At 56.0% G+C, this 27,782-nt stretch overlaps 9 protein-coding genes across 9 annotated transcripts; 4 read left to right on the top strand and 5 right to left on the bottom strand.

Moving 5' to 3' along the window:
- Nucleotides 1-14: 14 nt before the first annotated feature.
- Nucleotides 15-2,615, bottom strand: SPBR_00206 (uncharacterized protein; the record flags this gene model as incomplete). Its single annotated transcript, XM_040758526.1, has 7 exons — nt 15-238; nt 304-737; nt 802-873; nt 936-967; nt 1,036-1,430; nt 1,488-1,566; nt 1,650-2,615. 7 exons carry the CDS (start codon nt 2,613-2,615, stop codon nt 15-17), a joined length of 2,202 nt encoding a protein of 733 aa, XP_040618082.1.
- A 1,189-nt stretch (nt 2,616-3,804) lies between these two features.
- SPBR_00284 (uncharacterized protein) lies at nt 3,805-6,059 on the top strand (the record flags this gene model as incomplete). The annotated part of the gene is made up of 2 exons (XM_040758603.1): nt 3,805-5,191; nt 5,266-6,059. The coding sequence occupies 2 exons, from the start codon at nt 3,805-3,807 to the stop codon at nt 6,057-6,059; spliced, it is 2,181 nt and encodes a 726-aa protein (XP_040618081.1).
- A 538-nt stretch (nt 6,060-6,597) lies between these two features.
- On the bottom strand, nt 6,598-10,572 carry SPBR_00065 (uncharacterized protein; the record flags this gene model as incomplete). Its single annotated transcript, XM_040758385.1, has 1 exon — nt 6,598-10,572. One exon carries the CDS (start codon nt 10,570-10,572, stop codon nt 6,598-6,600), a length of 3,975 nt encoding a protein of 1,324 aa, XP_040618080.1.
- A 1,825-nt stretch (nt 10,573-12,397) lies between these two features.
- SPBR_01101 (uncharacterized protein) lies at nt 12,398-12,849 on the top strand (the record flags this gene model as incomplete). Its single annotated transcript, XM_040759419.1, has 2 exons — nt 12,398-12,560; nt 12,713-12,849. The coding sequence occupies 2 exons, from the start codon at nt 12,398-12,400 to the stop codon at nt 12,847-12,849; spliced, it is 300 nt and encodes a 99-aa protein (XP_040618079.1).
- Nucleotides 12,850-12,931: 82 nt separating this feature from the next.
- SPBR_00777 (uncharacterized protein) lies at nt 12,932-14,032 on the top strand (the record flags this gene model as incomplete). The annotated part of the gene is made up of 1 exon (XM_040759096.1): nt 12,932-14,032. One exon carries the CDS (start codon nt 12,932-12,934, stop codon nt 14,030-14,032), a length of 1,101 nt encoding a protein of 366 aa, XP_040618078.1.
- Nucleotides 14,033-14,863: 831 nt separating this feature from the next.
- On the bottom strand, nt 14,864-18,762 carry SPBR_00068 (Ca2+:H+ antiporter; the record flags this gene model as incomplete). The annotated part of the gene is made up of 2 exons (XM_040758388.1): nt 14,864-18,499; nt 18,604-18,762. The coding sequence occupies 2 exons, from the start codon at nt 18,760-18,762 to the stop codon at nt 14,864-14,866; spliced, it is 3,795 nt and encodes a 1,264-aa protein (XP_040618077.1).
- A 1,093-nt stretch (nt 18,763-19,855) lies between these two features.
- On the top strand, nt 19,856-20,704 carry SPBR_00930 (GPI-anchor biosynthesis protein; the record flags this gene model as incomplete). Its single annotated transcript, XM_040759249.1, has 1 exon — nt 19,856-20,704. The coding sequence occupies one exon, from the start codon at nt 19,856-19,858 to the stop codon at nt 20,702-20,704; it is 849 nt and encodes a 282-aa protein (XP_040618076.1).
- A 294-nt stretch (nt 20,705-20,998) lies between these two features.
- On the bottom strand, nt 20,999-22,437 carry SPBR_00589 (glycerophosphoryl diester phosphodiesterase family protein; the record flags this gene model as incomplete). Its single annotated transcript, XM_040758908.1, has 3 exons — nt 20,999-21,568; nt 21,684-21,782; nt 21,850-22,437. The coding sequence occupies 3 exons, from the start codon at nt 22,435-22,437 to the stop codon at nt 20,999-21,001; spliced, it is 1,257 nt and encodes a 418-aa protein (XP_040618075.1).
- A 2,119-nt stretch (nt 22,438-24,556) lies between these two features.
- On the bottom strand, nt 24,557-27,571 carry SPBR_00143 (c6 zinc finger domain containing protein; the record flags this gene model as incomplete). The annotated part of the gene is made up of 2 exons (XM_040758463.1): nt 24,557-26,826; nt 26,899-27,571. The coding sequence occupies 2 exons, from the start codon at nt 27,569-27,571 to the stop codon at nt 24,557-24,559; spliced, it is 2,943 nt and encodes a 980-aa protein (XP_040618074.1).
- Nucleotides 27,572-27,782: the final 211 nt, after the last annotated feature.

Genomic DNA, 27,782 nt, shown 5'->3' with positions numbered 1-27,782 from the left:
CTAGACATACCACATCACAGCTTCTTTAGGTCCGTCTTGAGCGGCAGCGTCTCCGGGCCAGCCACGACAACGCCGCCGCTGGTGACGGTCACCTTGGCTTCGGTCGTGCTGACGCGCACTTCGACCTGCACACTGTACTTCATGTACCGGTCGTTCTTGTCGCCATACTCGACCTGATTTGACGCCGGCACCTTGTTCATGTTGCAATGCAAGATGACGATCTTGGCCTCATCTAGTGCTGCTGTTAGCGGCTGTTCCTGAGCTGATGCAGTATGCACAAACTAGAAAAGAAGGAAAACACACCCTTGTTGAGCTCCTTGAAGCGTCTCGGGGCGTCGGACTCGTGCGATGCCACAAACACAATATCTCGATACACCTTGGTCTCGGCAGTGCTGCTGCTGTGGGCGGCATTGTTGCGTTTGCGGGACGAAAACGAAAAGGACGACGTGGCTGTTGTAAAGTCACTTGGCCGCAACAACCAGTGGCAGTTATATGTGGTGACACGGTCCTTGCCAGGCTGGATAGCGTCATCCTTGCGAACGAACCACTTGACCTGGTCGGTGGCCCATTTAACGCCGAGTGAGTCGATCTCGAAGTTGTCGCCCGTGTTGCGCCAGCCCGAGTAGAGCTGGCGTGTCTTGACGCCATAGTAGCAGGGACTGCGGGTGATGTTGGTTGGCTTCTCTGTGAGGAGGCCCAAGCCTTTCATGACGGCACCCTTGGACACGGCACACCAGCTGAACGACGATGGTCAGTGAGGTGGATTCAGAGAACAAGCAGGCGAATTAAGAGCGTACTTACCAGTCCAGGCCCTTCTCGACATTGATGCCCTGCTGCCCAGCAAAGTCGGCAACGCGGGAGAAGAGGTACTCGCTGAAAGATGTCAGTTTGGGCAGCCAGAGAAATACGTTGTCAGTGATACGTTCAGAACTAACCTTCTCGCGAAACCGCCAGACAAGAAAATGCTCTAGGAAACCGTCAGTGCTTATTGCGAAGTGTGGACTAATATATATGCCGACATTCACCTTGACATACCTTCACCTTACGCCGAGGAGTGGCGTTGTCGAGCGAGCTGATCTGGGCACCAATCAGAGCCAGCGTTTTGTCGACTGAGAAGCTGAACATCTCGCGAATATCTTCAGCCGTCAGCTCCAAATTGCCGTCATGGATTCCGCGGTCGGCGCGATCCTGGATATTCATGCCACGGGGTAGTGGAACAGCCTCGGCCAAGTTTGTGTTGGTGCCCGTGAAACCGTGCTTGACGGGCAGGAAAGCCTTGAACACTTCCATGCCGTCCTTTGTCCAGACAAAGTGGCCACCATCGCCGTACATGCCGGTACCGACAATCTTTTCGCTGTCGGCAGGATCGAGACGTCGCTTGAGGGTCTTAATGAAACCCTCGTCAACATACGTCGAGCCACAAGCAAAGCCTAAAGGAGTTAGCGAATTAGCAAACTATTGGTGTTGGTAAGGGTGCTCCAGCATACCAGAAATATGGCCAACGGGCTTCATCATGAATTTGTTCTTGGCAAAGTCAATGTCGGAGATTTGGAAAGATGCCAGATCCTAAAGCAGCCACGTTAATGAGAATGGCCTTTGTTAACAATTTCCGAGGTCACGCCAGATAATAATAATAAAAAAAGACATACGACTGTACCACCACCGGCGTCGACTACGATGAAGCAGTCGCCTTTCCGGAAGCGCGCATGGTCCATCTTCTGTGCGGCTCGCAGCGTGTAATGCGCGCAAGCCTCGGGCTCAGACACAAACGACACATTGCGGATCGTCGGGAAGCGGTCCCCAAACGAAGAAATGGCGGCGCGGTAGGTCTTGTTGAGGGCTTCTTCGGACCACTTAGCTGGGTGTGTGATGACAAGGTCGATGGGGATCTGCTCGGGCACGGCGCGGCCCAGGGTGTTGATCATGTCGTCGTACGTGACGTCGGCGATGCGCTCGAGGTAGTCCTGCACGATATCCTCGGCGGTCTTGGCCAGATGGCGAGGGATGCGACCAGCAATCGCATTGGCGTCGTTGAGTCGCAGAGAGGCCAGGCCGTGCAAGGTCTGCGTAAAAGTGGTGAGCTCGCGGCCGCGGTCACGGCTCTCCTGCAGCTCCAGCTTTGTTTTCGATAGGACCTCGGAATCGTCGTCGATGCTGTAGCCATATTGCAACAGACGATTCTTGGAGTTGGAATAGGAGATCTGTGAAGGCACCTTGACCTCGGAGGCACCGGGCCAGTTCTGGACGACATGAATGTCGTTGAGGTCGATCGGACGACCGACGGACTGGGCATACGCAACACCGGTAAAGGTTGTGCCGTAATCGATCGCCATGACAATGCGTGCAGCCGACTCATCATCGGCAGAATCGCTTCGTATCACAGCACTCACTCTCGGAATTGCCGGCCGCGCAAGCGGCACGCTCCCCAAGTCGAGCGCAGTCCCCGTCGGGCTTCCTGGTGTGGCAGCAGTCAACGTTGTCGGCGATGAGTTGCCGGCGGTTGAAGCTGCTGTCGGCGCTGCGAAGTCTTTCTTGGTTTCCTCTTTTAACCGAGCGCGACGTGCAGCCACCCGGGCATGCGGTGCCGGGAGGTCGACTACCTCGTCATAGTTCATGGTGCAACTGCTAGGACGAGTCGAAACGGGGTAAGCAGGTACGGAAACCAAGGATAGTTTTGAGGGCGATGTTGGACCGAGACGACCTTCGATCTCGACGTTTCAACGATGCAAATGGGTTGAAATGGGTCACAAACAAGAAAACGAAACAAAACTGACGGAAGAGACAAAGCTTGAGGAGGAAGACGAAGATAATCGACAAGAACAGGAAGAAGCAACCGAGCTATGACGATGCTGCCAAAACATCCCCCGTGCTGAGCTCCAGAGCTGGCTGAACGAAAGAGTGCGCCAGACAACGAGAGCCTCTGGTGTCGCCTTGCGGTGGTGGTCATCTCAATGCGTGGCCGTTGACTCGTGTAAGTGAGGTACTTGCCGCTAACGACACCCCCTCGGACCCGCTTTCTAAGGTGCGGGTGGAGCCTTGAGCCGCTCTTCGGTGCGCACAGGGGCACAGTGCGATTGCCGCAAACATGCCGCAGTGCCAATATTGAGGCGTTCACTTGCATATGGGCGGCGAGGCTGCGCATCGACCTGGCCTGTCTGGGCGCCAACAAGGCACACTCTCGGAACAGCAAGGGTGACAATATGCAAGCAGGGGGAGGATGGAAAATATGGAAAGAAGGACTGCCAAAAAGGCAAAACACTGAGCGCTGAAAAAGCCAAACACAGGCGACGGCCGGAGAGGCTGTGCTGGTTTGCCTTGACGACCCCGCAGGACAGGGAGATACTGGTATGAACGTGACGCTCATTCCTGACGGAGACGACAAGAGGCTCAACAGCACGGCTCCAGTGCATCGTTGTTCCGCATGGAGAGCAACTGAGATAGCAGCTGCACGACAGTGCTCGGTACACCCCAAGTTAGGGTCCCAAAGTGTGAGGAAACACTACACCCGTCTCTTTTGGCTCGCTCTCTCTGTCGTCACTCTTTTTTTTTTCATCGCCAAACATTCTGTTCACTAAACTTCACTGCTCTGGTTGGCAGGGCAGTCGTTGGACTGCTGCCTCAATCCCATTTCGAGATTGGCTTTGTCTTCCTATCAGCTGAAAGCCTGAATCATTTCTTGGAGGATCAAGTGCAGGGGGTCATCCACTGCCTTGTTTGCCTATCACCACTCTCTAACATCTTTTCTCTTTTTACTTCCCACCAGCATATTTCACTCTCTCTTCTCCCAGACGGCCAAGGCCCAAAATGTCCATTCGAAATTTCCTGCAAGGAAAATCGAGCATCAGCGGTAATGGCGGCAGTTCCGGTGGCGGCGGGAGTGGAAGCATAAACGGAGGACTGGCAGGTGTCGGTATTGGCAGCGGAATGCCCGGTGGAATGCCCGGCGGAATGCCCGGCGGCGGGATGATCGCTGGTACTGGCTTGAACGGAGAAGACGGGGATGACGGGACCGGCATGGCTCATGTGGTCGACGGCGGGCAGCCCGGAATGGCCAAGGCCTGGGAAGTCGAGGCTCGGGAGCAACGCATGCGCGCTCAGGTTGCCGAAGAAGCACACCTCTACGGAACGCAACAGATCCTTACCTACCTCAAACAAATCGGTGCCGGCCCAAAACGCAACGTCAACGCCGTGGAGCAGATCCTGCTGTATTGCAACGCGCTGATAAAGGAGCGCCACGCCACCGAGAGCGATGCGAAGCTCAAAGCCCGCAAGCTCGGTGAGGCCACTGCTGAGATCAAGTTCTTGCAAGGCGATGTCAAGGAGGCGCTCAATGACAAGCGCCAGGCCGTGATTGAAGCTGAAAACTACCGCCGCAAGTACAAGGAGAACAAGGAGAAACTCGAAAAGGCCGACTTCAAGCGCGACGAGGCCGTCGCCAAAGTCACGCGCCAGATGAAGGAAGCCGCTGCTGCTCACGTCCTGGACAAGCAGCAGTCTGAGGCCCAGCTCCGCATGCAGCTCGGCGTCCTCGAAACGCAGATCCACCGCATGCAAGGCGAGCACCAAGCAGCGCTGACCCAGCTTGAAGCCAAACATGCCGAAAAACTCGAAGAAGAGGAGGCCAAGCACAAGGTGGATAAGAAGACGCTGCACGACGAAAAGGAGCGCGAGATTGACGAGATCATCGACGCGCACGAGGCGGAAGCGGCAATTCTCAAAGAAAAGATCCGCGAACTGGCGTCCGACCTGATCTCGCAGACCGATGACTTCCGGCCAGCCACCGACCAGGCTCTGCGTATCAAACTGCTCGACCTGCGCAACCGCATCAAGAACATTACCGTGCCTAACAACCTACACCTTCGCTTAGACGGCGGTGGGAAAGGCAATGGTGGCGAGGGCGGCGCAAATGGTGCAAACGGCGGAGACAGCAATGCACCAGGAGGCGGCGCCTCGGCCCTGCATCAGCTGCCAGCCGATTTGGATCCCACAGGCTTTGTTGCCCGGCATGGGTCACGCGATCTTCAATACATCCTGCGTGGTCTCGTGTGGAACGTGTTGGTCTCGGCCTTTTTCTCTGCGCCGTTTGGCTTTGGTTTCCTGGGGCCAGAATCCCAACGAAACCCTGGCCGACAACAACTTCTTGAAATTCATCGCTCATGGATCCGACTCTACGAAGGACAACAGCCGTATCGTGAGTTAGCCCTTGGTACTTTTTATCCTTTTCTTTTATGAAAAACCCACCTTTTCACATACTAACCTAGGCAGGCTACGCGCATGATACCGACGAGTTCGCCATGTACAGGCGCGACTACAATGCCAACAAGCTACGCTCGGCCGTCTTTCAGTCCTTCCTCCCCGTCGTCTTTCCGGAAAAGGCTGCTGCTCGCCAGCAACAAATGGGATCTGCACCTTCGTCTGACCATCAGCAGCAGCAAACTCTGACGCTGCAGCAACTGCCACCGCTACCCTCGACACAAAACCAACCTCACCCCGGTGACGCATCCTGGCCAGGCCAGTACCAGGCGTTCCAACCGGGCGGCGGACAGTCCGCCCCGCCACCCTACTCGGCGAATGGCTCTCCACCGCCGCCGCCTCCGCGACGTTCGGCTGTCAACAGTTTGAGTGGTTTTATGGGTGGTAGTGGTGGTTCTGCCGAACCGGGTATTGCCGCCTGGCACCGCCAACACTGCGAAGCCGTTGTCACCAGCATCAAGCAGCTGCTCGACCGCATCACCGGCTACGCCACCCGCCCCGACGCGCTCGAGGCCGTTCCCGCTATTGTCAACCTCGCGGCCGAGCTTGGAATCGAGTTTGGTGTCCAGCGGGCCCAGGTCTGGCTTGTCATGCCGCAACGGAACGAGCTGGTGCAAGCCGGGCCCGAGTACCAGGACTGTTTGGGCGGTGGCAGCGGCGCCTCCGACAACAACGACAAGGAACACGGCCGCGATCTCAAGGTCGATCTCATGGTATCGCCTGGTATTGTGCGCGTTGGTGACGGCCGTGGCGACTTGAGTGTGCGCAAGGCCCTCGTGCCATGCGAAGTGATTCCATTTTCATGAGTTGTCTTTGTAGAGGAGCGTATATTGATGTGTCTTTTTTTGCTCTTTTCTTTTGTTGTTATTAAAGGCGAAGCATGTTTGACTTTCTATTCCATTTCTTTTTACTTTATTATAACTTGTATGACACGACCTTGCTTTGTAACTGTAAGGAAGATCGGCTATTTTAGATGGATGCCTATGACTTTTACGTTTTGCTGTATCTTTCCTTGCCAGCGAACTGCGAACTGGCGAACGAACGTTTAAATTCCAGGAAGGTTTTAATAAAATGTTGATAACTATGGTATTATTTTATTACCTTTTTTACAATTTATTCGCATATTTTCAACATAATCAAGCACCTAAAATCGAAATAACGAAATTAATGCAGCGCAGAAAACGAAACACCGTGAACCTGAGTAAACAACGAAGGAAGACTACGCAAGAATAACCAAACAATCAGAAGACCCCGAAACGCTACATAAACAGAAATGAGGGTATATCGCAATGTGTGCAAAATGATCACAAAAGAATAGAAACAAAAAGTCCGTCTTCCGCTCAACTACAGGGCAGCCCCTGACCGCAGACTGGCAAAGGTCGACCGCATGCCCGTCTCAATGTGCCGCACCGGCGGCATGCTGTAGCCGCTGGGACAGATAAAGACGTAGCGCACGAGCACGCGCGACTCGTCTGTCACAATGTGCGTGCCCGCCGGTGGCTTCTTGGTACCCGGCGGCAGCGTCGCAAGCGGGTCGTCCTTGATCAGCTCGCAGCCCAGCAGTATTTTTTTGTTGCTAAACGCGCTCTTGGACCACGTATTATTAAGGGTGCCGCTGTAGCTAAACGACGTCGACGGCTCGTCGGCCAGGTAGATGCCGGGGCCGTTGACGGCCCCGTGCGCCATGTAGCGCGTGTTGGACATGTTGCGCAGGCCCTCGGTGAGCACCTTCCACATACGCGACGTCTGCGAGCCGTGGAAGACGACATCGCCCGTGCGCGGGAGCGGCGCCAGGCGCGCGGAGCCGCTGCTGGCGCTGTTTGTGTTGTAGGATTCAAACGCCTTTTCGCATTCGGGCGTCGAGTTGTACAGCAAGAACTGGTCAACGTCCGACATGATGGACAGCCGCTTGCCCTGCGGCGCCGATAGCATGCAGCCTCGGAACCACTTGCTCATCCAGGCCAGCACCTGCTCGCGTTCGTGCGACAGGTAGTTACCGAGCCGGATCTTGTTGAGCAGGTCAAACGGCGTCATGGTGTCGTCGGCTTGTAGCCGCGGGAACGAGTCCAGGATCGTTATCAGCCGGCTCTTTTCGTAGGGGCAGTCGGTGGACAGCAGCTGGAGGCCTGAATTATCCTTGGCCGCCGCGTACAGGCAGCATAGCAAAAAGTCCAGGACGGGCGCATCAATGAGCAGGCCGTAGGCGCGGACCAGCAGGCCGGACTGCGACATCTCCTTGATGCAGCCGTCTTTGGTACAGATTGTCGGCTTCCACAGGCCCGTAAGCTCATCTCCACAGGCCGTGCACTGCGACCCGGGCCGCCGGATCGTCTCGTTGGTGAGGTCGTAGACGCTCTTGAGCGTGACACCGCCTAGCAAAAAATGTCGATGAAGTCGCTGCGCCAGTGCATGCGTAAATAGGTTAAAACTGGCCGTACAAAGGCGACTGGTCGGCTTGCGGTGGGCGTTGGACTTGGGTCGCCAGTACGTGTGGTTCATTTGCTGTTTGAGTTGCACTTGCAGGCCCTTTCCCGGTTCGTGCACCGTCTCGTGCGGCACGAGGTGCACACAAAAGCCGTGCGTGCGTTCGACGCCATTTAGAATCACCCGCACGGTCAGGATGGGGAAGAGGTCGCTGCCGATGCCACGGACTTTCCGGTCGTGGCCCTGCAGGTGCGCAAGCGGGAAGCACAGCTCGTACTCCTTGGTGCCCACGCACTCAATGGCGTCGCTCAGGGCCTCGGGGATGTCCGGGTCAATGTACGGGCGTGTGCCCTGCATGCCGATGCGTTTGGCCAGCGAGTTGGTCCGCGTACTATCCTTGCGATCCAGCTGGAGGCGCAGCCCCTCGACCTCGCGCGCCAGCTCAATGACACGGTCATACTCTCTGAGCATCTTGTTTTTGATGACATTGAGGCCGTGTGGGTTGAGTGACGGCTTGATGCCCATGAGCTCGGCCAAAAGCGTGATTGCGTTCTTGTCGCCTTCAGTCAAGTCCTTGGATCGCCGCCAAGCCAGCATATACGCTTGCGTGGCGCTGTCGGGCCACCCTTCGTGCATGTAGAACCGCTCCAGGATCGTACGGATGCCGTACAGGCCCTGCGGGCTGCTCTCGTCGTGTGCCGCCAGGCAGCTGCAGAGCGTTGTGATGCTACTGGGCGACGAGTCGAAAAATGATAGAATCCACTGCGGGTCGTAGCCAAGCGTTTTGCGACCGACAATGGTGCTTAGCAGAGCCGTCACGTTGGGAATCTCTTGGAGGTACAGCCACTTCATGGACGCGATCCCTCCATTCTGGCGCCGCTGCAAGCGATCGAGGTACTCAACACCCACCAGGTATTCGGTTTGCAGCTGCTGCCACCATGTGAGGCGCTGCAGGCTCATTCCAAGGTTGGCCAGAGCGGCCATCTGGTCGGGCCGGCCATTGAACACGACGCGCATGTCCGTCACAAAGCGGAACCAGTCCTGGACGGTGAGGTTGTCACACGACCAGACAAGGAGGTCGTCCGCACGCTGATTTAGCATGAGCATCATCAGCGAAATCCACACGTCGTGCACAACCATAGGGAGCTCGATACGGCGGGCCAGAATGCGCAGCATGTCGATGCACGACACATGGGAGTCCCGCTCAATGAGGCCGAGCAGATCTCGGAGCAGCACGACATCTTCAACGAGAATCTGCAGGCGACACGCGTGCAAGAATTCCATGTCTTTCATGTAAGCCAGCTTGCGGATGATGCCCAGGATCCGGTTGCGCTCCACGTCTTGGTGAGTGATCCAAAACTCCTGTTCCCCGTCGACCGCCACTTTGAGTGACGCAATTTCCTCTTCTGTGCCTGTACCGCCCAGTGTGGCCAGCAGGTAGTCCTTCAACGCCTTTTCCACCGACTCTGACTGCGGCACCTGCAGGCGCGACATGATGCCTTGGAAGACGTCCTCGGGCGGGAAGCGATCGAGACCAGCAAGGAACTCGGCCGACACGAACTCGTTGAGCCAGGGCGCGTACCTTATGGCGCGGCCGTAAGCTTGGATCTTGTAGCTAAGCGTGTCGTTGGTGCTGCCAAACAGATGGGTCTTGTATGACTCTTGCGCGGCCTCCATTGTGGGAACGACGATATCAATGATACGACTGGCAAAGACCTCGCGCAGGGCCGGGTGCCGCTGCAGCGTGAGCAATGTGCTGGAGAGTGTCATCATCCTGGCGCTGACACTGGCTGTGGGCGTCAGCGAGTTGACAAGGACAATAGCAGCAGTGCAGCATTCCGGATCAGCGATGCGGATAATTGTCTCGGCAAACGTTAAAGAGTTGTCCGTAGCTGTGCTTTCGATGCAGAGACGCGACAGCAAACTAATGGCCTCTGGCCCGATCTCCATGGCTTGAAGGAGGAGCTGCTGTAGACGCTGGATCAACGCCACGTCTGCAGGCTCGACTGCCACGGTTTGGAAGCATGCAGGACCGCAGTCTTTGAAAGTAGGGTTGCCGGTGCGTGTCAGATCAGGGCCTTCCAGGTGGAAGATGGGCCGAAGTCGTGCGAGATGCTGGGGTGTGAAGTTGTATGTCTCCCACTTCTGCAACATGGCTTCGTCTGGCTTCCAGCTGGCCCACAGTTGCAAGTCGGGGATCTGGCCCTCAAGAACCTCTCGTGCAAGCTGGCATTGCTGGTTTGACAGGTACTCGTGGACCCACGAAACGCTGCGGTAGAGGCTGGCAAAACGACACTGGTTCTGCAGCATGTGCAGGTACAGTTGGTAGGATTGGGGGATTTGGCAGAAAGCGAGCAGCCGGTTGATGTACTCGGCCGGGAGCATCTGCGAATTTGGAATCGTCGATAGGGTCGCTATCATATTGTGGAAAATTTGGAGGGGATCTGCGTAGCCTAGTCGAATTTGCAACAGATACTGGGCAACCTGGGCTTCTGGGATGGACACATATCGTGGTGCGATGCTACTGGCGACGACGAGGCAGCGCAGATACCTGGTATAGCTTGGATTTTCCTGGTTGTCACCTCGCAGAGACTTGAGTGCTGCGATGGCGGTGAACGGTGAGTACTCCAGGGTGCAGGCCAGGATGGCAACCTCAGGATCGCCATGCTCGTTTTGCACATGGTCCCGGATGAGCTCGTCGATGTGCCGGTTGCGCTCGTCGGAGTTGGCCACGAGCCTTTTCCGGTTGAGATAATCCCTCGTGAGCTGCAGAAGTGCCGGTGGGAATTCTATTAAGCTGCCATCGTCGAGCTGTGCAGAAAGGTTGCTTGCAAGGAGCTCCTTGTGCCAGGCCGCCCGAAGGGCCGAGGACTTCGATATGGTGATGATGGGCATGATCGTGTGGTGGTGGCAGTGAGGAAAGGATGAATAGAGCCCGTTCCAGATCGTTGATTATGCAGAAAGGAAGCGATGTTGGGTGTCCCCGGTTGCCAAGGTCTAATGTAGTTCATAAAACAGCAAAGAAGGGCACCGGGCGGCAAGCGTGAAGGAATGTGTTTTTAGAATGTGGTGTCCGTCCTTCGTCGAGATGGTGATAGCAACGAAAGAAAGTAAGAGTAATGCCGAAAAAGTGAAGGGAAGAATTGAAAAGAGAAAGCCTGAAATCACTATAACAATAAAAAGAAGGAAAGAAAGGGCTGTGTTAACATGTATTGCAAATACAAGTGGGTATCAAAATGCCAAGTACGGATGTCGAGCTGAAGGGCGTTGCGAGGATTGGAATCAGAGCGTGCTGAAGGCAAGAATGTTGAAAGTTTGGAAATTGCAGCTCAAGGCTGCGTTCCCACGGACAGACTGAACAAGAACAAGCGAGTAAGAGAATTACCAATAGAAAAGGTGGAAACAAATGACGAGCAACTATGAAGAGTAGACAAGCAGAGGGAGGACGAGTGCATGGAAAGTTCAAAGTACACGCTCCGAACAGCAGTTTGTTTGTTTGTTATGGTATGAGCTTTGACTCGTGCTGCTGGTGACAGAAGCCAAAGCAAAACTTGTCGCGAGAAAGAGATGCCTGCCAGAATGTGCCAGTTGAAAGGAGTGCACAAGCAAGGTTCGGCTCATATGGCGAGTCACCGAGGAGGCCACCTCAAGGCAGACTGAAGAAAGCTCTGAAGGCGCTGATTCTCATTGGGACGTCGGTGTCTCTAAGAAACAAGCTTCTGCTATCCTCACAACTTTTTGTTCATTCCACTGTTTGCACCGCTCAGGACGCTGCGCAGCCCTGGTTCGACTTCTGGTGCTGAGCAGGGTCTTCTGGCTGCTCGCTGTATTATTGACCAGACTCCGAAGGATGGGGACAAGGCATTGCCTGAACTGGCATAAAATTAAAAAGGCGACGAGCACCGTAAAGTGCGATAATTTGACGCGTACTGTGTACAGGCGAAGCACAGTGCCAGGAGCTAGGCAAACGGGACGGCCAGAGCTGGGGCAGACCAGGGTACCTCCACCATTTAGAGTTTAGTGCGCAAGGCTCCTTGACGGGGCGTTTCAATAAATTCCAGCCAGACGCCAGGGAGGGGGAGGGGTGCCATGAATATTACCACACGGAGACCAGTCGGATGAGGGGCGTGGATAACAATTGCGCAGCCAAGCTGTTGTCACCCACCAACGATTGAGGAGGCTTCTGATCTGTTTTGGCCGCATCAGTTTGGTCGATTTCTCCTCTTTTGTCGGCTGTGCAATCGGCGGCTGGAGATACGATTTGGACTGGTAACCAAAGAGACGTGAGAAGCAATGTGATTATTGTTTTGGTTGAGGAGCAGAAGGCGTTTGCCCACCAATACCCCTGTCGCTTGGGGAGTAGGAACGAGTGGAGGCGGGTAGGCAAGGCGAAATGGGAAGAAAGCCGACCGTATGATGCCGCCGATGTCGAATTATGCTGGACGGAGGCCATATGGCCAGGCCACACTCAGTGTTGTTCGCTCGAGCCATGCACCCTTTGACACTCTCGAAGAAACAAAAGCGTTTATTGTCCACGCCATACTGTCGTATCTGTGAAAGGTCAGCCTTTTTATACGTATATTTTTTTTAATCTTGGCACTGCTCTTGAAACGAGAGTACTTTGACGAAAACAAAAAGAGGGCGAAAAAAGTCACAAACCAAAGCAAGAGAGAGCAAGCACTTTTCCCTATACGACATCCATAGACAACAACCGCCAGTTATGTCATCGTCAAGCGCCGCTGCAAGAACAGCAACGAACGCAAGCACCACAAGCCGCGAGTTTCTCGACGAGCTGTACGAGCTCCTAGAGCGAGACAAGGACAAGAAAAATACCGTCATCCTCGAGCTGATTCTCCAGCAATGGCAGCAAATCGGCGACGAGCGTAGGCCAACCTTTTCTTCGTGTTGTCTTTGTTGTTTTACTTTGTGCTCTAACCGTTGAGTAGAAATGGCACACGGGGTGGCTGAAGAAATCTTGAAGCGAGATACGAACCATCCTGGCGCACGGGAATATATTCGCAAATCGTCGTCTCAGGTCACCACACCCGCAACGACAATCTGGTCGTCATGGAGTCTCGGCACATCCTCTCGATCCACATCCGCCTCTTCGGCGTCGCGTCCCGACCCCCTCCAAACACGACTAACCCACCGCCCACCACGTGGTGGAGGTAGCACAGCCGGCACTCCAGTCATAAGTGAGACCGGGTCCGTCTCGACAACGAGCGGCACACGGCACCTCGACCCCAAATCCGCCATGGCAGCGCGGCTACCTGCGTCGTCCGGTGACGTGCTTGGGGCGAAGCGGAAGAACAAGCGACCTGTCCAGTTTGGTTCTCCACTCAGCTCAGAGACGGAGCGGCTGGCGGTCGAGGCGAAGCTGGAGCAGCAGTTTGCGGACCTGCAGGCGCGAGCAACGGAGCTGGAACGCGAGATGGTCGTTCTTGAAAACGTCGGGCTCGTTGACAACGCCGAAATCTTCCAAGACACCCGCAACATCAAACACGGACGCGTCAGTCTGGTCGTCATGCCTGCTATGCCGCGGCCCGTGCGGCAGCTCGTGCGTGAGCTGCAGGGCGACCGGAAGCGGTGCTTGGACTTGATCATTGACGACTTTGTCGAGGTCGCACAGTGGTCTCTCGAGGACGACGCCACAGGCAAACCACACATTGACGTGGTGCGCGATCGGCTGCTGCGGCGGCAGACGCTGCTGGACGCCATGCTCCCGGCAGGGCTCGAGGACCTGGGCCGCACGGCCATGATGCTCGTCGAGCACCAGCTCATCGACCACGGCAAAAAGTATGCCAACGACAAGACAATGCTGTTCGAGGACGTCGCCGACATCCCCGTCGCCAATCTGTTGGTGACCTCGGACAACTATGCCTGGGACATGTCGGAGTTGGCGGACGCGCTGGCTGTCAACAGCGGCGTCATGCGCAACCCCATTACGCGCGACATGTTTTCCGAGGAGGACGTGCGGCAGATCCTCAACCACCCGCTGGGCGAGCGCCTGCGGCCCATGGCCCTCGAGCAGAGCGAGCTGAAACGCGGCGTGCGCTCCACCACGATTGACCGCATGGCCCACCTCAGCAAGGTCATGCTCGAGGACCAGTCGGCACACGCGACGCCGACGATCGAGGCCATTGACATCTTCATGGCCTACTTCCACACGCTGCCCGAAGCCGAGAAGCGGACACTCAAGTCGCTCAAGGTGCCGGCCAAGGACAGCCACACGGGACAGGCGTATGACTCGGCGATCCTCGAGGCTATCCAGGACGCCAAGGCAAACCGTGTATGCTACCACAAGGTGGGTGATTTCCTCAGCCAGGCGGCCAAGAAGCTGCAGGATGACTTGTGAGGTGAATGTTGGATAGTGTACAGAAAGTTGAACAGAAACACCAAACATCAACGAAGAGGGCAAGGGAGCCTGAAACTAAGGGGCGTGACGGGGCAGGTCACCAGTTTGTGCAAACGGAGGAAGGCGCGATGGAAGCTCACGCTCGCTTCCGATTTGAGAAGGAGCAAACGGCGTTCGGGTCTCAAGGCAACACCAATTTGATTACTTATTTGTTTACATGATCTTTTCTGTTTTCTACTCGTTTCTTTTGGGCTGTCGGTTTCATTCTTTGGTCTTGATTTGCTGCGGAACATCTTTTTCAAAGTGTAATACCCTTCTCGTGTCTTGGTCAGTTGACCAGGCTATGATCATTATGAACTACTATTTCTATTCACATACGCACAGCTGAAGCATTGAAGTGGTCATTGTATTTCTTCAAACTTAAACTGCATAGCCAGGCCACGACAACGGTCAATCTATGAAAAGAACACATTAGGCAGGTTTAGGAAAATGCGACTGGAAATGGCCGCAAGAGACTGATTGGAACTGTCAATGGAAACACAGCACGTAGATACGCAACATCTACTGATAAAAAAAGAACAAAACACACTCCAGCCTGACTATGCCTAATGCAAATGAAAATAAAAGGACGGTGAGAAAATGGACAAACAATTGAGAGCAAAATACGATTAAAGAGACATGGCGTTGATCGACCGAGAGATTCTTCGCACCCAAATAACCAGACCAGGCGCGTGGGAAATGCAGAGCAGTAATAAAAGGAGAGAGGCACAAAAAAACAAAAGAAAAAGAAAAAGAAAAAAAAAAAGGAGAGAGAAAAGGCACCATAGCCACTCAAAAGGCCTCGCCCATACGGCTGCGGCCAACTGTCTTGAACGACTTGCTGTACGGCATGTACTGACCATCGAGGCCCATCGTGTCGAAGCGACGCAGGCCGCTGGTGCTGACATCCATATTGAGATTGGTGTAGCCACTAAAGTAGTAGCCGACGATGACAACCAGGTAGCTGAGCAGCAGGATGCTGCCCTTGAAGTAGTTGCTCTTCCCCTCGCCGTACATGTAGCTCAGGAGGAAGACGCACAGGATGACTGTGACCATGTCCCACTGTGGGAAGAGCAGAGAGAACGTGAAGCGGGACAAGTCGTCGCCCAGGTTGGCGGGTGGCGGGAAGCTGGCCGAGAACAGCACCAGCGCTGGGATTTGCAGCAGACACACTTGCAGCGCGTAGGCGGAGCCAATCTCCATGGACAGGGCAATGTTGCCATTCATGGCAAAGGAGATGGCGTTCAAAAACTCCGTCGTGTTGGGCACCAGGGCGAAGAGGGTGATGCCCAAAAACTTCTGGTCGATCGAGAACCCGTCGAGGACAAAGTCAACCGAGTCCACCAGAATCTCGGCAATGACCGCGTACAGGGCTGTGGCGCACATGAGAATGACGGCCGACTTTCGCCGGCTCCAGTTGGGGGCATCGTGGCCGCCGTGCCCAGCCTCGCCACCGCCGGGGGCCACCGGCTCCTCACCAGCTGCACCCGTAACAACGCCAAGGCTGGCACCACCCTCGTATGGGTCATGGAAGGGAGCCGTGCGGACGGTGTTGGTGCGGATGGTGTTACCCCCGGCCGTGCTTCCGCCACCAATTGTGCCTGTCGTGGGAAAAGCTCCGCGAGCCGATGCGCGGCGAGGAAGCCGTGCATCGCGGGCGGCGATGGTAGCCGCTGTAGCGGCCATCTCAGCCACTTGGTGCACCAAGTTGTCGCTCTCGGCTTCCGTAAAGCCGGCGATACGCACAGAGGAGCGACCGTCGTCAGCCGTCGTGCCTGTGGCCCCCGACGACTTGGCCGTGGTGGACGATGACTTGCCTCCGGATGTGGCTGCAGCACCAGCATCGCAGTTGCCTGTAGAAGAACCACTTGGGCCACTGACAGAGGCGTCCCGACTCGCCCTGCCGTCTTGGCGCGGCTGCAGTCCGACCTGCTTGAGAGACTGGCCTAGTATACGGCGGTAAAGGTGGGAGTCGCGAATGTCCACACCAGTGGCGTCACCAGACGTGCCAGTTGCGCCAGCTGCGCCAGTTGCGACGGCGGTCGACGCCATATTATGACGCGGGGCCGTGCCTGCGAGCTCTTCCTGGCGCTTCTCTTCAATCTCCGTGTTCCAGATGACGGCGGCATGCGTACGCAGCGTGAACCAAAGACCAATGGCATACGACAGGAACAAGAGACTGGCGGCCACATAGCAGTAAGGGCGAACGGCCTCCAGGTAAAAACGGTCGTCGATGGAGGGTGTCTGGGAAAAGAAGCAGCGGCGACAATCACTAGAATCGCCGCCACCCACACCGGCCCCATCGCCATTGTTAATACAGTCCAGGCAGTTCAGCTCGTGCGTACCGTAGATCTGGTAGAAGAGAGTGGGACTGAAGGCGCCGATGACGGCGAACAGCAACATGGTGGAGGTGACACCGGCCGAGCGGGCGTTGAACCGCTGTGTCTTGCGCTTGATGGCGCCAAAACACATGGACAAGCCCGGCAGGAACAGCACACCGGCAAAAATGCTGCCGACGATGCTTCCCTCGACGAGCTGGGACTTGCCCTGGTTGAGCGCCACGCAGTACAAGAACACCTCGACAATGGTGGAAAAGAAGGCGTTAATCGCGGCACCGACGCCCATAGACGACTGGGCAGAAATGGAGGCGACAGCCTGGCCAATGAAGTACGCCAGCGGGATGATGGAGAGCAGGGCGGCGACGAAGAGGAAGGCGGACGACGTGATAAAGCTCTCCAAATGCAGGATGCCGTCGAGGACCAGCCAGTCAAAGATGACAAACATGACCACGGCCATCAGGTTGATCAAGAAGATGTTTGTGCCGTCGACGGTGTACTTCCAGTACTTGGCACCCACCGCCCGGTACGTGCACACAATAATGGACGACTGGGGTGCTGTGGGAGCGCGTGCGGTGGCAATGTCCGACTCGAAGGTCAGGGCGAGAGGATGCCGCCGCAGGTGGTCGAACAGCAGGATGGTGACGCGTCCCATGGGAATGGAGAAGACGAGGAACCAACAGATACCCGACACGATGAAGAGAGCGGGTGTAATCAGGATGTAGAAAAACAAGAAGAAGATGACGCGGCCAATGTTCCACTGCCCACGGCCAAACAGGCGACGTTTGAGGCGAGGCAGTTCAGCATCACCGTCTCTGCTTGCGTCCTCGTCGTCGCTGTCGTACTCGTCGTCAGCACCGTGTCCTCTACTGTCGGCGTGGGCGTGAGCGTGTCCGTCGTAGCGGCCTTGGTGACGGGTAACCGATGTCCGGTGCTGGATGAGGCTGTCGGTCTCATTCGGCATGGAGTCAAAACTGCGGCGCGAGCGGCCAACAATGGAACGGTTGCGCTCAGGCCCGAAAAACAGGCGGCCGTACTCAAGGTCACCGTTCTGCCACTGTTCGTACTCGCTGATACTGCGGCCTTCACCCAGATCCTCGTCCAGGTACGCCTCCTGCTGCTCGAGACGGATAAACTTGCCAAAGGGATAGAACAGATAGCCGGAGAGGCCCCAGAGTACACGGCCGTATTCGCGGCCGCTCGGCAGGCCGGCAAAGATGAGACAGACAGCAGCACCCAAGAAGGCCAGCAGCGCTAGCCACATTCCGAAGCACAGAGTCCACATGATGTTGAAAAAGAGCAGCCAGTTGTGGACATGGCCGCCGGGCGACGAGTGAATGTCGCCCTCTGCTGTCTTCTGGACGGACCGGTCCTTCTTGTATAGTGCAGGTTTCCACAGACGGATACCAAACGGGTGAGTCTCGTTGATGGCCTGCTGGCGGTCTTTGAGCGTGAAGCTCTCGGCGTCACTGAGATCGTCGTCGTTGTCGTCGTCATTGTCATCGTCATCGTCACCGCCGTGGTGGTTACCGTCTCGGTCCTCATCGTCGAGATCGTCGCCTGCATTGCTGCGGTCGATCACGAAGCTGCGATCGATGGTCTCGTCATCGTCCTCGTTGCCGTTGCCGTCGGCGTCGATGCCTGTCGAGTCGAAAAATCCCGTTTCGGAGGGGTTGGCATTGCTGTAGGGCGTTGTCACAGATCTCGAGGTCGTGGAGGTAGGGCCCACCGCTGCTTCGCCCTCCTGGTCAATGTTGTCAGAGTTGGAGTGTATGCGGCTTAGCGGCGCACCAGTACCAACGACGCCACGGCGGCGTAGTGTCGTGGGTTGCGCGTAAGTGTTCTGCCGTTCGGCCACGTCGGCCTGCACCTCGCTTGGGGCGTCATCAACCGAGAACACGCTGCCACGGTGGGGTGCCTGGACATTGCTCGAGGCGCGTCGTGACAAGGCGGGCTTGCGAGGTCGTGAGCGACCACGGTCGGGGCCGAGAAGTGGCGAGCGGGCCGCGGCAAGGTTCGGCGTATTTCCAAGTCGTTGCGGAGGCCGGTCTTGGGTGGGTGTTGAGGAGTTGTCGAAGTATTGGGAGGAGCCCTGGGACGTAATTGTGCCTTGATAGATAGGTTAGCATAGAGCTACGAAGGGCAGAATGAGGAAGCACAAGATAGCGTACCGTAGGTCTCTGGTCGTCGACGGACCGTGTCGGTCGACTGGAAGCTCTCAGACAGATTGTTGCTGCTGTTGTTGTCGCCTTCGCGGCCCCCAGCCAGAGAGGTGAAGCGAGTGGGCGCGCGGGTGTCGGTCGGGGACGGTAGAGCCGACGAAGACTCGCCGCGGTCCTGGTCGTCGGCATCCATGGTGTCACAGGCCCGCTGGGACAGGATCTAGAATCAAAAGTGTTTGCGTAGTCGACGGATCGGATCAGAAGGAGTGGAAAACATAGGACGTGCGGCGCAGGGGATCCATAGACGGCGACGTAAGCACGAGGCAAGATAAGCCGTCAGAGTCGACGTTCGATGCGAGCGAGACAGGATAGCGAATAAGGTTGTCGTTGAGGTCGAGAAAGCCGTCAAAATGTCGTTGGAGAGGTCGAAGAAAGCTCTGTCGAGCTCGATCGAGGTGATCGAAGTAAAAAGAACGGACGAAAAAAACGAGAGCAATGACGCCCGAGAAAGTAAACAACGAAAAATGGGACCCAAGGGATACGAGCGAGACTAGCTGTAATTAACAGTATCCGGGGTAAAAGTGACAAGGGACGGCGAGAGGGACACAAATAAGAAACGAAAAGGGAGGCTGTCGATCCAGAGCGAAGGCCGAGAAAGTGACGATAAGCAGAAAGAGGGAAAGAAGGAAGCACAAACAAAGTACTCCCGAAGGAGGCGAGGTCGAATGGCTCTTTGTGCAAAGACAGATTACGACATCCAGGCTGGGTTGCTCTTTCTCGTTAGGGAAGAGGGACGGGGCTAATTACGGACGGGCCAAGCAAGCTGAGCAGGATTGCTCGGACGGGAACCGCGCTAAACGGGAAGGAGATGGCGCGGGATGGCGAGACAAAGGTTGAGACTTCGGCGTAGGGCTTGAGCTAGTCTACAATGGCGCATTAGGGGGCTGCTCAGTGGTGATGAAGGTCGCGTAGGGGAGCTCGTTCAGGCTCCACGTGGGTCAGGTATGATGTATCGTATCTTACGAGGCGCTAACAGGCGCTGTTTTTCGAGCTTCGGTGGGCTTGCTTAGCGGACTGGCCAGGCCAACAAAGCTTCTTCCACAGCCCGCGCCAGACCCAACCAAATTACGCAGATTCCAATTTGGCCAAATCCATCATACGACGAAGACGACGACCACAAAAGCAAACGTGGGACAGATGAATGTACGATAGCAAGACTACGCCATCGCCCGCAGCCCAACTCTTTCTTTACCCCGTCGTATCCGCATTCTCGTCCGACTATCGCCATGGCATCTGCACCGTCCGCCCGCCGCCGACGCGGTGTGACCCCTGTCGACGCGACGACGACGGCGACGACGACGACGACGACGTCTGCCTCCTCTCCTGACGCCGCCTCTGATCCTTCCTTTGTCCCGACCGCATCGACGACGTCCTTTTCGCCGCTCGCCGTCGCTGCTCGCAATGGCAGTCCCGCCGTGCTGCTCGCCGCGCTGGCTCTCTGCTTCGGCGGCCTCACCGGCGACCCCAAGGTGCGACAGGCCGGTCTCGACGCCGACGCCGACAGCACGGCCATTATCACACTGGCCGGCCTGTTGGGCGTGGCCACGGCCGTGCAGGTCGCTGCGTCCGTCGTGGGCCTGCCGCCGGCCGGGTCCGTGGCGCCGGCCTCGCAAACCGGCGACAGTGCAAAGAAGCAGCGCAAAGCGCGCAAAGACGGGCGCAAACCCAACGTCATCGTCACGACGACGCTGTCTCTGGTGCTGACGGCTCTGGCGACGCCGCTGGTGCATTTGGTGCTGGTGCTGTTTGGGGCACCGTTCCTGGCACAGATACGCCGCACATTCTTGTGCGCGGCGCACCTGGCTGTGCTGGGCCTGTACCCAGTCATCTACACGCGCGGCACAGACGGGACGGGCGCGTGGCGGGCACTGGCGTCGGGGTCGCAGACGGTGAAGCAGCTGGACGCGGCTGTGGGCGGTCTGTGGGGCGCGTGTGCGGGTGCGTGGCTGGGCGCGGTGCCGATCCCGCTGGACTGGGACCGGTCGTGGCAGCAGTGGCCGATTACGGTGGTGGTGGGCATCTACCTCGGACATGCCGTGGGCCGGACGCTGGGTGGTGTGCTGCAGCGTCGGTAGTCTTAGAGGACAAGGAAATGAATGAGAACAGCATCATGCAACAAAGATGGGGTTGGGCATATAGAGAATAGAGAGACACAGAGCAGTGCAAAAGGAGTGGAAGGACGTGCTTGGTTTGTAATGGTGGCACGCGTGTATTCTTAATAGACTGTAAACAGTAGCCCAAATGACTTGTATAGAAATCAATTTCTTGTGTTCAAGCCGACGTTGTAAGCTTAATAGCTCAAAATGGAATCATATGTAGAATCAAATAAAGTCAACTCAAGCCAGACAAACGAAAATCTCATTCACCTGTCAAGGCCGATCCAGCGCTGCCCGAACAACCTTGCTTTCCCAGCCGTTCCTGACCCGCATGACGTTGGTAAAGACCTGCTCCAGCATCCGCAGCAGGCCGATGATGGCGTAGAGCTTCGCCCAGCGCCGCAGGAAGAAGCCGGACAATGTCTTGGTGTCGGGCGGGTGGGCTGTCGGCGGTGCCTTGTCCGCTGTGCGCCGAAGAGGTGTCAGTTCCGAAGCGGGCACAGCATCGTCTTTGTCGCCATCGTCGCCGTCTTCACCGTCTTCACCGTCCTTCTCATCACGCTCCCACCGCTTCCGGACGTCAGCAAACTTGGACGGATCGTCCGTGATGACGCCGTCGACGCCGTTGTGGATGCTCCAGTCCATCCACTCTTCGGAGTTGACGGTCCACACGAGGATGCCACGGCCCTTGGCGTGGGCTTCACGGATGAAGCGACGGCCGCGCGGGCCGACCAAAATCCCCTGCAACAGGTTGAAGTAGCCGACACAGTCGTACTTGAGCAACTCGTAGGCGTACGCGAGGGAAAAGCCAATGTAGGCAATGGGGAAGCCGGGCAGCTTATCCTGTGCATGGCGCATATAATTTGCCTACGATTGATGTTAGTGATGTCTTCTTTTTTTTGTGTAGACTTGACAGCACGCCGCTGTGGGGGAAGAGGCGCGCGGGGGGTTGACTGACCTGCCAGCATCCGAGCACAATCCGCTTGCTCCAGTCGCCCGGTGTCGCCAAGATGGTCTCGGCCATCCGCGTCACCAGTTCTTCGGCGTCGTCGTCCCACTGAACGTGTTAGTGTACATATTCTTGTGCACTGAAACCGTATAGAGTCAATCCGGTGCAGTGGTACCTTGATGTCCAGCAGCGCCCACACGTGCTCGCGACCCGGCTCCGACAAAAAGGACAGCAGGTCCGTCAGCCGCGCCATGGGCACATGCGGGTCCTTGGTCGTCCGCAGCGTCTCCAACAACGACCAGTCGCAGTCGGCAATCTTGTCCGGACGGCCAAAGCAGCGCTTGAGCGTCGCGTCGTGTGACAGGACGACGACCTTGTCCTTGGACAGGTGGACATCGGTCTCGAGTGCGACGGCGCCGCTTGCCAGCGCGGCCCGGAATGCTTCGACGGAGTTCTCGGGGAACTTGGCACGAAAGCCGCGGTGGGCAATGTTTTGAGGCAGTCGTTTCTTGCCGTCCACAGTCGGAATGCGAGATGCTAATGACGTTGGCGTCTGTTGCTGTTGTTGCTGCTGCTGCTGCTGTTTTGTTTTGTCGAGCGAGAGCAGCTCGGGCGAATAGGGTGCCATGGGTGTGATGGGTGTAGACGGCGTCGTGGCCGAGCTGCGTGATTTTGCCGAAGGAGATGGAGAGGCTGAAGAAGAGGACGACAAGGGAGATGCTGACGATGCGCCTTCGGCGCGAGAAACCAGAGAAGAAGACATTTTGGGGCAGGCGATCTTGTATATGAAGACCGGAATAAGAAGTATATGTTGCCGCTGTCTTTTCCTACCCAGTTTTGTCGCACACACGTATTTTGGCCAGGGTTATGGCGTTGACTCTGGTGGGACGGAATAAGAAACAAAGTCGATATAAACCCGACTCTACTGGGCTAGGAGGACGCGGGCGATCTCTCCAAATGATGTGTTTGCGGTAGACAGGGTGGCAGCTCGTCTCCTCCTCGTCAAAATACCTGCTAGTTGTCGGCGTTGCTGTTGTACAATATCCTCCGAAGCAGAAATTTGACCAGGAAAATTGTATGAAAGCGACTTTGGGGCCTGTGATGCTTCATGTCGTTCAAGGGGAGATGATAAGGACGCTCCTCGCTTTTATTGATATTATTCTTTTTCTTCTAGGCTTGCAGTGTCCAGCAACTGCTTCGACAGACGCCACAGGCCACTCGTTTTATTCCAAAGACGAGGCTCGCCAAGCACAGCGGGCAACAAGCTCCGGAACCCGCCGGCCACTACCTCCATTTGAAGCTGAGCTGTGCCAGTACGAGTAAGATACTTTCCCCTCGTACCCGTCGGCGGTCAGTTACACCAAAAAGCCGTATCCAGGCGGTTTTTGACGGCGTCTCCGACAGCATATCTTATGGCTTCATACCGACTCTTGGGCTGAACTAAACAGGGAGCCTCCGGAGTTTACTGTTGACATGCCCGTTCCAACGCCAACAGAACGCTGCCTATTTGTGGCGTATTGTTCGAAACCACGACAAGCCATAAGACACAATTTTTTCTCTGTCGGGGCTCCGGCGGTGGCATAGTGCAGAGGACCGCCTCTGAAAATGTGGTGCAGCGGTGTTCGGACTCTTACATCGGTCCGGCGCATTTCACTAGCTGGTTCCGGTTGCTTAAGCATACAGGACGGCATGCACTATTGGCAATGTCGCCACAGCCAATCGCTTGCGCACGCCCAACATACTGTAAAATAGGCACCCAGTCTCGTGTCCCGTCTGGTAGTCTTCTTTCCAGTTGTCCTTGCCACTCTGCATTCAAAACGTTTTGGCTCGCGAAAGACGCCCAATGTACAACGACATGGGTAATAAGTGTTAATATAGCGGAGTAAAATACGCACAAGGGCGTAAGGCTGTTGCAGCCTCGTGCTAATCGGTGACATATATTTGCAAATGCTTGTCTCGCCGGTTGCCTGTGCTGTTACTGGTTGGCTTGGGCATACGGATTATGCGAAGATCCTTGACTTGACATTCTGAGCACACAACGGATGGGAAAGCAAAGAGAGTATTGAATATCGTTTTGATGATGGTTCATTGAAGCACGTTAAAAACAAATGAAAGTAGCAGGAGGAGGATTTCGTACATATATATATTATGCGTTTATGGGCTATATGGATCAAAAGCAGAGAAAGTTGTTTAAAGCCCAATAAATGGGAAGCGATATGATACGCATACGGCATGACCTTTGGGGACGAATACCATTCTTGAAAATGTGCATATCATCATAGGTTAGGCCAGGACATGGAGGTGTGTTTGTAAACTCAAGCTCTGCGATTTTCAAGTGCATTGCATAGATGGATTACATTTATGAGGCACATGACCACCACCAGTAAGGAGAACGAGAACTGCGTAACATAAATGTAAATGGAAAATTGTATATTAAAAACATGCCCACAGAACGCGACCTTGACATGAGGTATCAGGTATCAGGTATAGTATAGGTTTGCCATGGCCCTTCGTATTCCAACTCAACAAAAACAAGCGAGACGACGAGAAAATCAAACCAGGGAGTTCCTTGCCGCACATTCCATTCATATAAAATCCCGTAACCCAAATAGTCGTTAGATAATCCTTCGCCCCAGATAAAAATAAAAAAAGGTGGTTTGCGAACTCCGGGAGACCGAAAAGTGGCCAAAGTCGAACGTTGCCGTAGTTTTGAAGTTTGTGACGTTGCGTAAAAGGTCTTTTTTTAAACGTGACCGAAGTCCTCATTTCCGAAGAAAATCAGAAAAAGAAAAGCGTAGCCCATGCAAGACGCAAAACAATATAGACCATCAAAGAATGAGCACAGAACCGCCACAAGAAAAAGACATGAAAACAAAGAAAAATCACAGGACGAGACCGTCCACATTGTAGCTCTCAGGGCCGTTGCCTAGAACAATGCCGGTGCTGCGGTAGGGCAGGCCGCCCATATCGAGGCCACCGAGACCAAGGCTGGCCAGGTCGGCCGAGTTAAGGTCATCGCCAGCCACCGAGCTCATGCTCTCATCGCTGAAGCTCAGCACACTCTGCGCCGGAGCTGGGATGCTGCCGGGCGGGCCCTGTCCGCCAGTGCCGGCCAGATCAGAAAGCGTGAAGCCACTCAGGTCCCAAGACTCGGGAGACCAGCCGTCGCCAGACTGCGACGTTGCCGAGGCAGGTGTCGTGTCGGTGGCAGCCGACAGGCCAATGTTCGGGCCGCCGTAGATGGCGTCGTACACGTTCATGTGGCCGCCGTCCATGGAGCTCAAGAGAGCCTCCCAGTCGGCAGGTGTCACGCTGGACGGAGACTGCGACTTCTGGTTGTGGTTGTAGAACTGCGGCTGCGACATGCGCGGCTGGGCAGGCGAGGACGGCGCTGGAGACGCCGACATGTTCAAGAAGTCGAGGTTGCTCTTCTTCTGCATCATGCGCTGGTGCTGCAGTTGTTGAGACTGCGGCATGCGGTTGAGAATCTGCGCTTGAGACATAGACATGCGCTGCTGTTTGGGCAGCTGAACATGCGCGCGTGGGCTGTCAAAGGAAGAGCGAGCACGCGACCGAATCTCCGAGTCCAGAGTGTTACCGCTGCCGGCAGCGCCAACGACAGGCATGGTCATGCGGCGTAGCTTCTCCTGCTGAACGAGGAGGTCGGTCTCACTCATGCTGGCACTGTTGTGGCGACCAAGAGAGAACTGCTGTTGCTGCTGTTGCTGCTGTTGCTGCTGCTGCTGGCCCTTCCGTTGCGAGCCACTGGGAGACGGGCGGCGGGCAGGCGCAGACATGGACGGTTCGGAAGGTGCGGCGGAGGCTGTGTCGGGGACGTCGTCCACAGAGACAAGCATGGCAGCTACGCGCTTAAAGTCGTAGTAGCCAGGGGCCTTGGTGCGGTCGGAAATCTTGACGATCGTGTTGACAAGGCGTTCGGTGTCCTTCATCATCTTGCTGTCTTGCTTCAGGTCCATGCTCTGGTACAGCAGGGTCATGCCGCAGACGATGAGGAGATCGGGCTTGTTCATGCACATGGAGAAAGCCATCTTGCGCTCCTCGAGCAGCTCGATGATCTGGACAATGTGCTTGCTCGCCTCGCTGACAGCCATAACAGCAGAGGCCGCCTTGGCACCCAAGCTGGAACCGACGGCGGGTCGCCAGATGAGTGTGCGGATGTAGTAGTAGGTGAGAGATAGGAGAGGGGAGCGGTTGCCAGTCACATCCGTCGACGGCTTCTCTTGGCGGAACGTCAGGGTGAGGTGAGCCGGCAGGGCGTCACGCCACTCGGTCAGTTCAGACTCGAGAGAAGCCATCTTCTGGAGAGACAGCTCGTGGGTGGAAGCGGCTGGGTAGTTGGTGTCCAGGACCTTGGCAAGGATTTTTGCAACGCGGAAAAGGGCGAGGGCGGCCGAAAGGCGGGTGGACTCGCCAGGGAGTGTCGGCTGGAAGCCCTTCTCGGTGACATACTCGTCATCAGTGTCGGCAGGGTACTCGGCATGGATGTCGTCGTCATTCAGCTGCCGGGGCAGGCCGAGAATGGCAGCCGAGAAGCAGTCAAGAGTGTAAAGAGTCCAGAAGACCTTTTTGCGGGTCTCAATGGTCAGGGCACCGAAAGAGAAGCGTTTCTGGCCCTGGTGCAGGCCCAGGCGATGGGAGAGACCAATGGCAACGCCCTTGTAGTACTGGAGGCGCTTGTAGTCGGCGCGCATGGAGCAGTATAGTATCGCAAGGACCAGGCACTGCAGCGTGATGATCGTGTTATCCATGAGGACGGCATCGAGCGCACGCTGCCACTGCTGCTCGCAAGCAGCAATCTGCTCCAGGTCAGGTTGGTCGCTGGAGAGACCGGCAATGGCAAAGACAAGATACAACTGGGCCAGCTTGTGGTTGTTCTTGACCTTGTCTGCATCGCTGACAAACTCGTCGTAGATACGCAGGAAAGCAGGGCGGTGCAGGATGGGGAAGAGAGGCGACCATTCCTGGAAGTAGACGTTCACGCACCGGTCTGAGAACAGACGAGGTGGAGCACGCATGCTGGACGCGGGAACCTTGTCCACTAGCGGGTAGCAGCCTTGGATGTGCAAAAATGTCTCTGCATGGAAGTCCGAGCAGGACTTGCCTCCCTCCTGCATTTTTCTCTTGAAAATATCTACAAATTGCGTTAGCGAGGAGCAAGGAGAAAAGGACAACAGACGGCACACCAAGTAACCACAGGACTTACCAATAAACGAGCGGCCGCTTGAGGAGCCCATAAAATACGAGTCGGAGTTCTCAACGCCGAGAACTAAGGGGGAGGCTTGCACCCGGAAGGTATTCTCCTTTGATGCTGGTGTCGACGACGGCTTAGAGTCTCTTTTGGATGACTGTGCGGTTGCGTTACCATCTATTGAATTCCTTGGCGACACGCTCTTTGCGACTGCTGGCGAGGCTGAGGAGCCCGGCGACGCGGACGAAACGGATGTCGTCTGGCGAGACAGGCTACCGCTGGCACTGCTGTCATTTGTTGGTGAGGACGAGGCAGAAGTGGCAGAACCACTTGTTGGCGACAGAGCGTTGTTTCGTGAGATGGATGCGCGGCGCTGGTTGCTGTGCATCTTGGAAAGCATATCGATCTTCTCGTCCTTCTCATCGAGCAGGTCTTTCAGCTCGCGGACCTCCGACTCCAGCTGGCGCACGCGCTCTTCCAAAGACTCCGTATAGCCACGGGGAAAGGCGCGGCGGCTAAGCTTGTCGCTGGTGCGGCACTCGAAGCCGACGTTGGCACACTGTGAACAACATGGCCGGATGCCATCGCAGCGAATCTTCTTGCTGCGGCAGCGATCACAAGCCTGGGCGATCCGACTCTGTGAGCTGGTGCCCACCTTTATTACTTTCATTGGTAATATGCCTGGCATTTTGGAAGTGTGAGGGCCGGCGGAAAACGAATATGAAAGGCGGGAGAAAGAAGATGAAATAACTGGATCAAGACCAGCAGGTCCTGCCTTGCTAGCAAATAGCAAGCAGCGGAGGTTGAGCGAGAGCGTGGTGTTGAGGCTGGCGCGGTCCGGTACGACTTTCGGTACTGGTCGGCAACTGTTGCGGTGAGTCGCGTTTGTGAATTGAATG

This window comes from Sporothrix brasiliensis, assembly GCF_000820605.1.
Source record: "Sporothrix brasiliensis 5110 chromosome Unknown Cont19, whole genome shotgun sequence".
Taxonomy (NCBI): domain Eukaryota; kingdom Fungi; phylum Ascomycota; class Sordariomycetes; order Ophiostomatales; family Ophiostomataceae; genus Sporothrix; species Sporothrix brasiliensis.
Note: the sequence above shows the minus strand (reverse complement) of the source record. Positions and strands in the feature narration are given on the sequence as shown.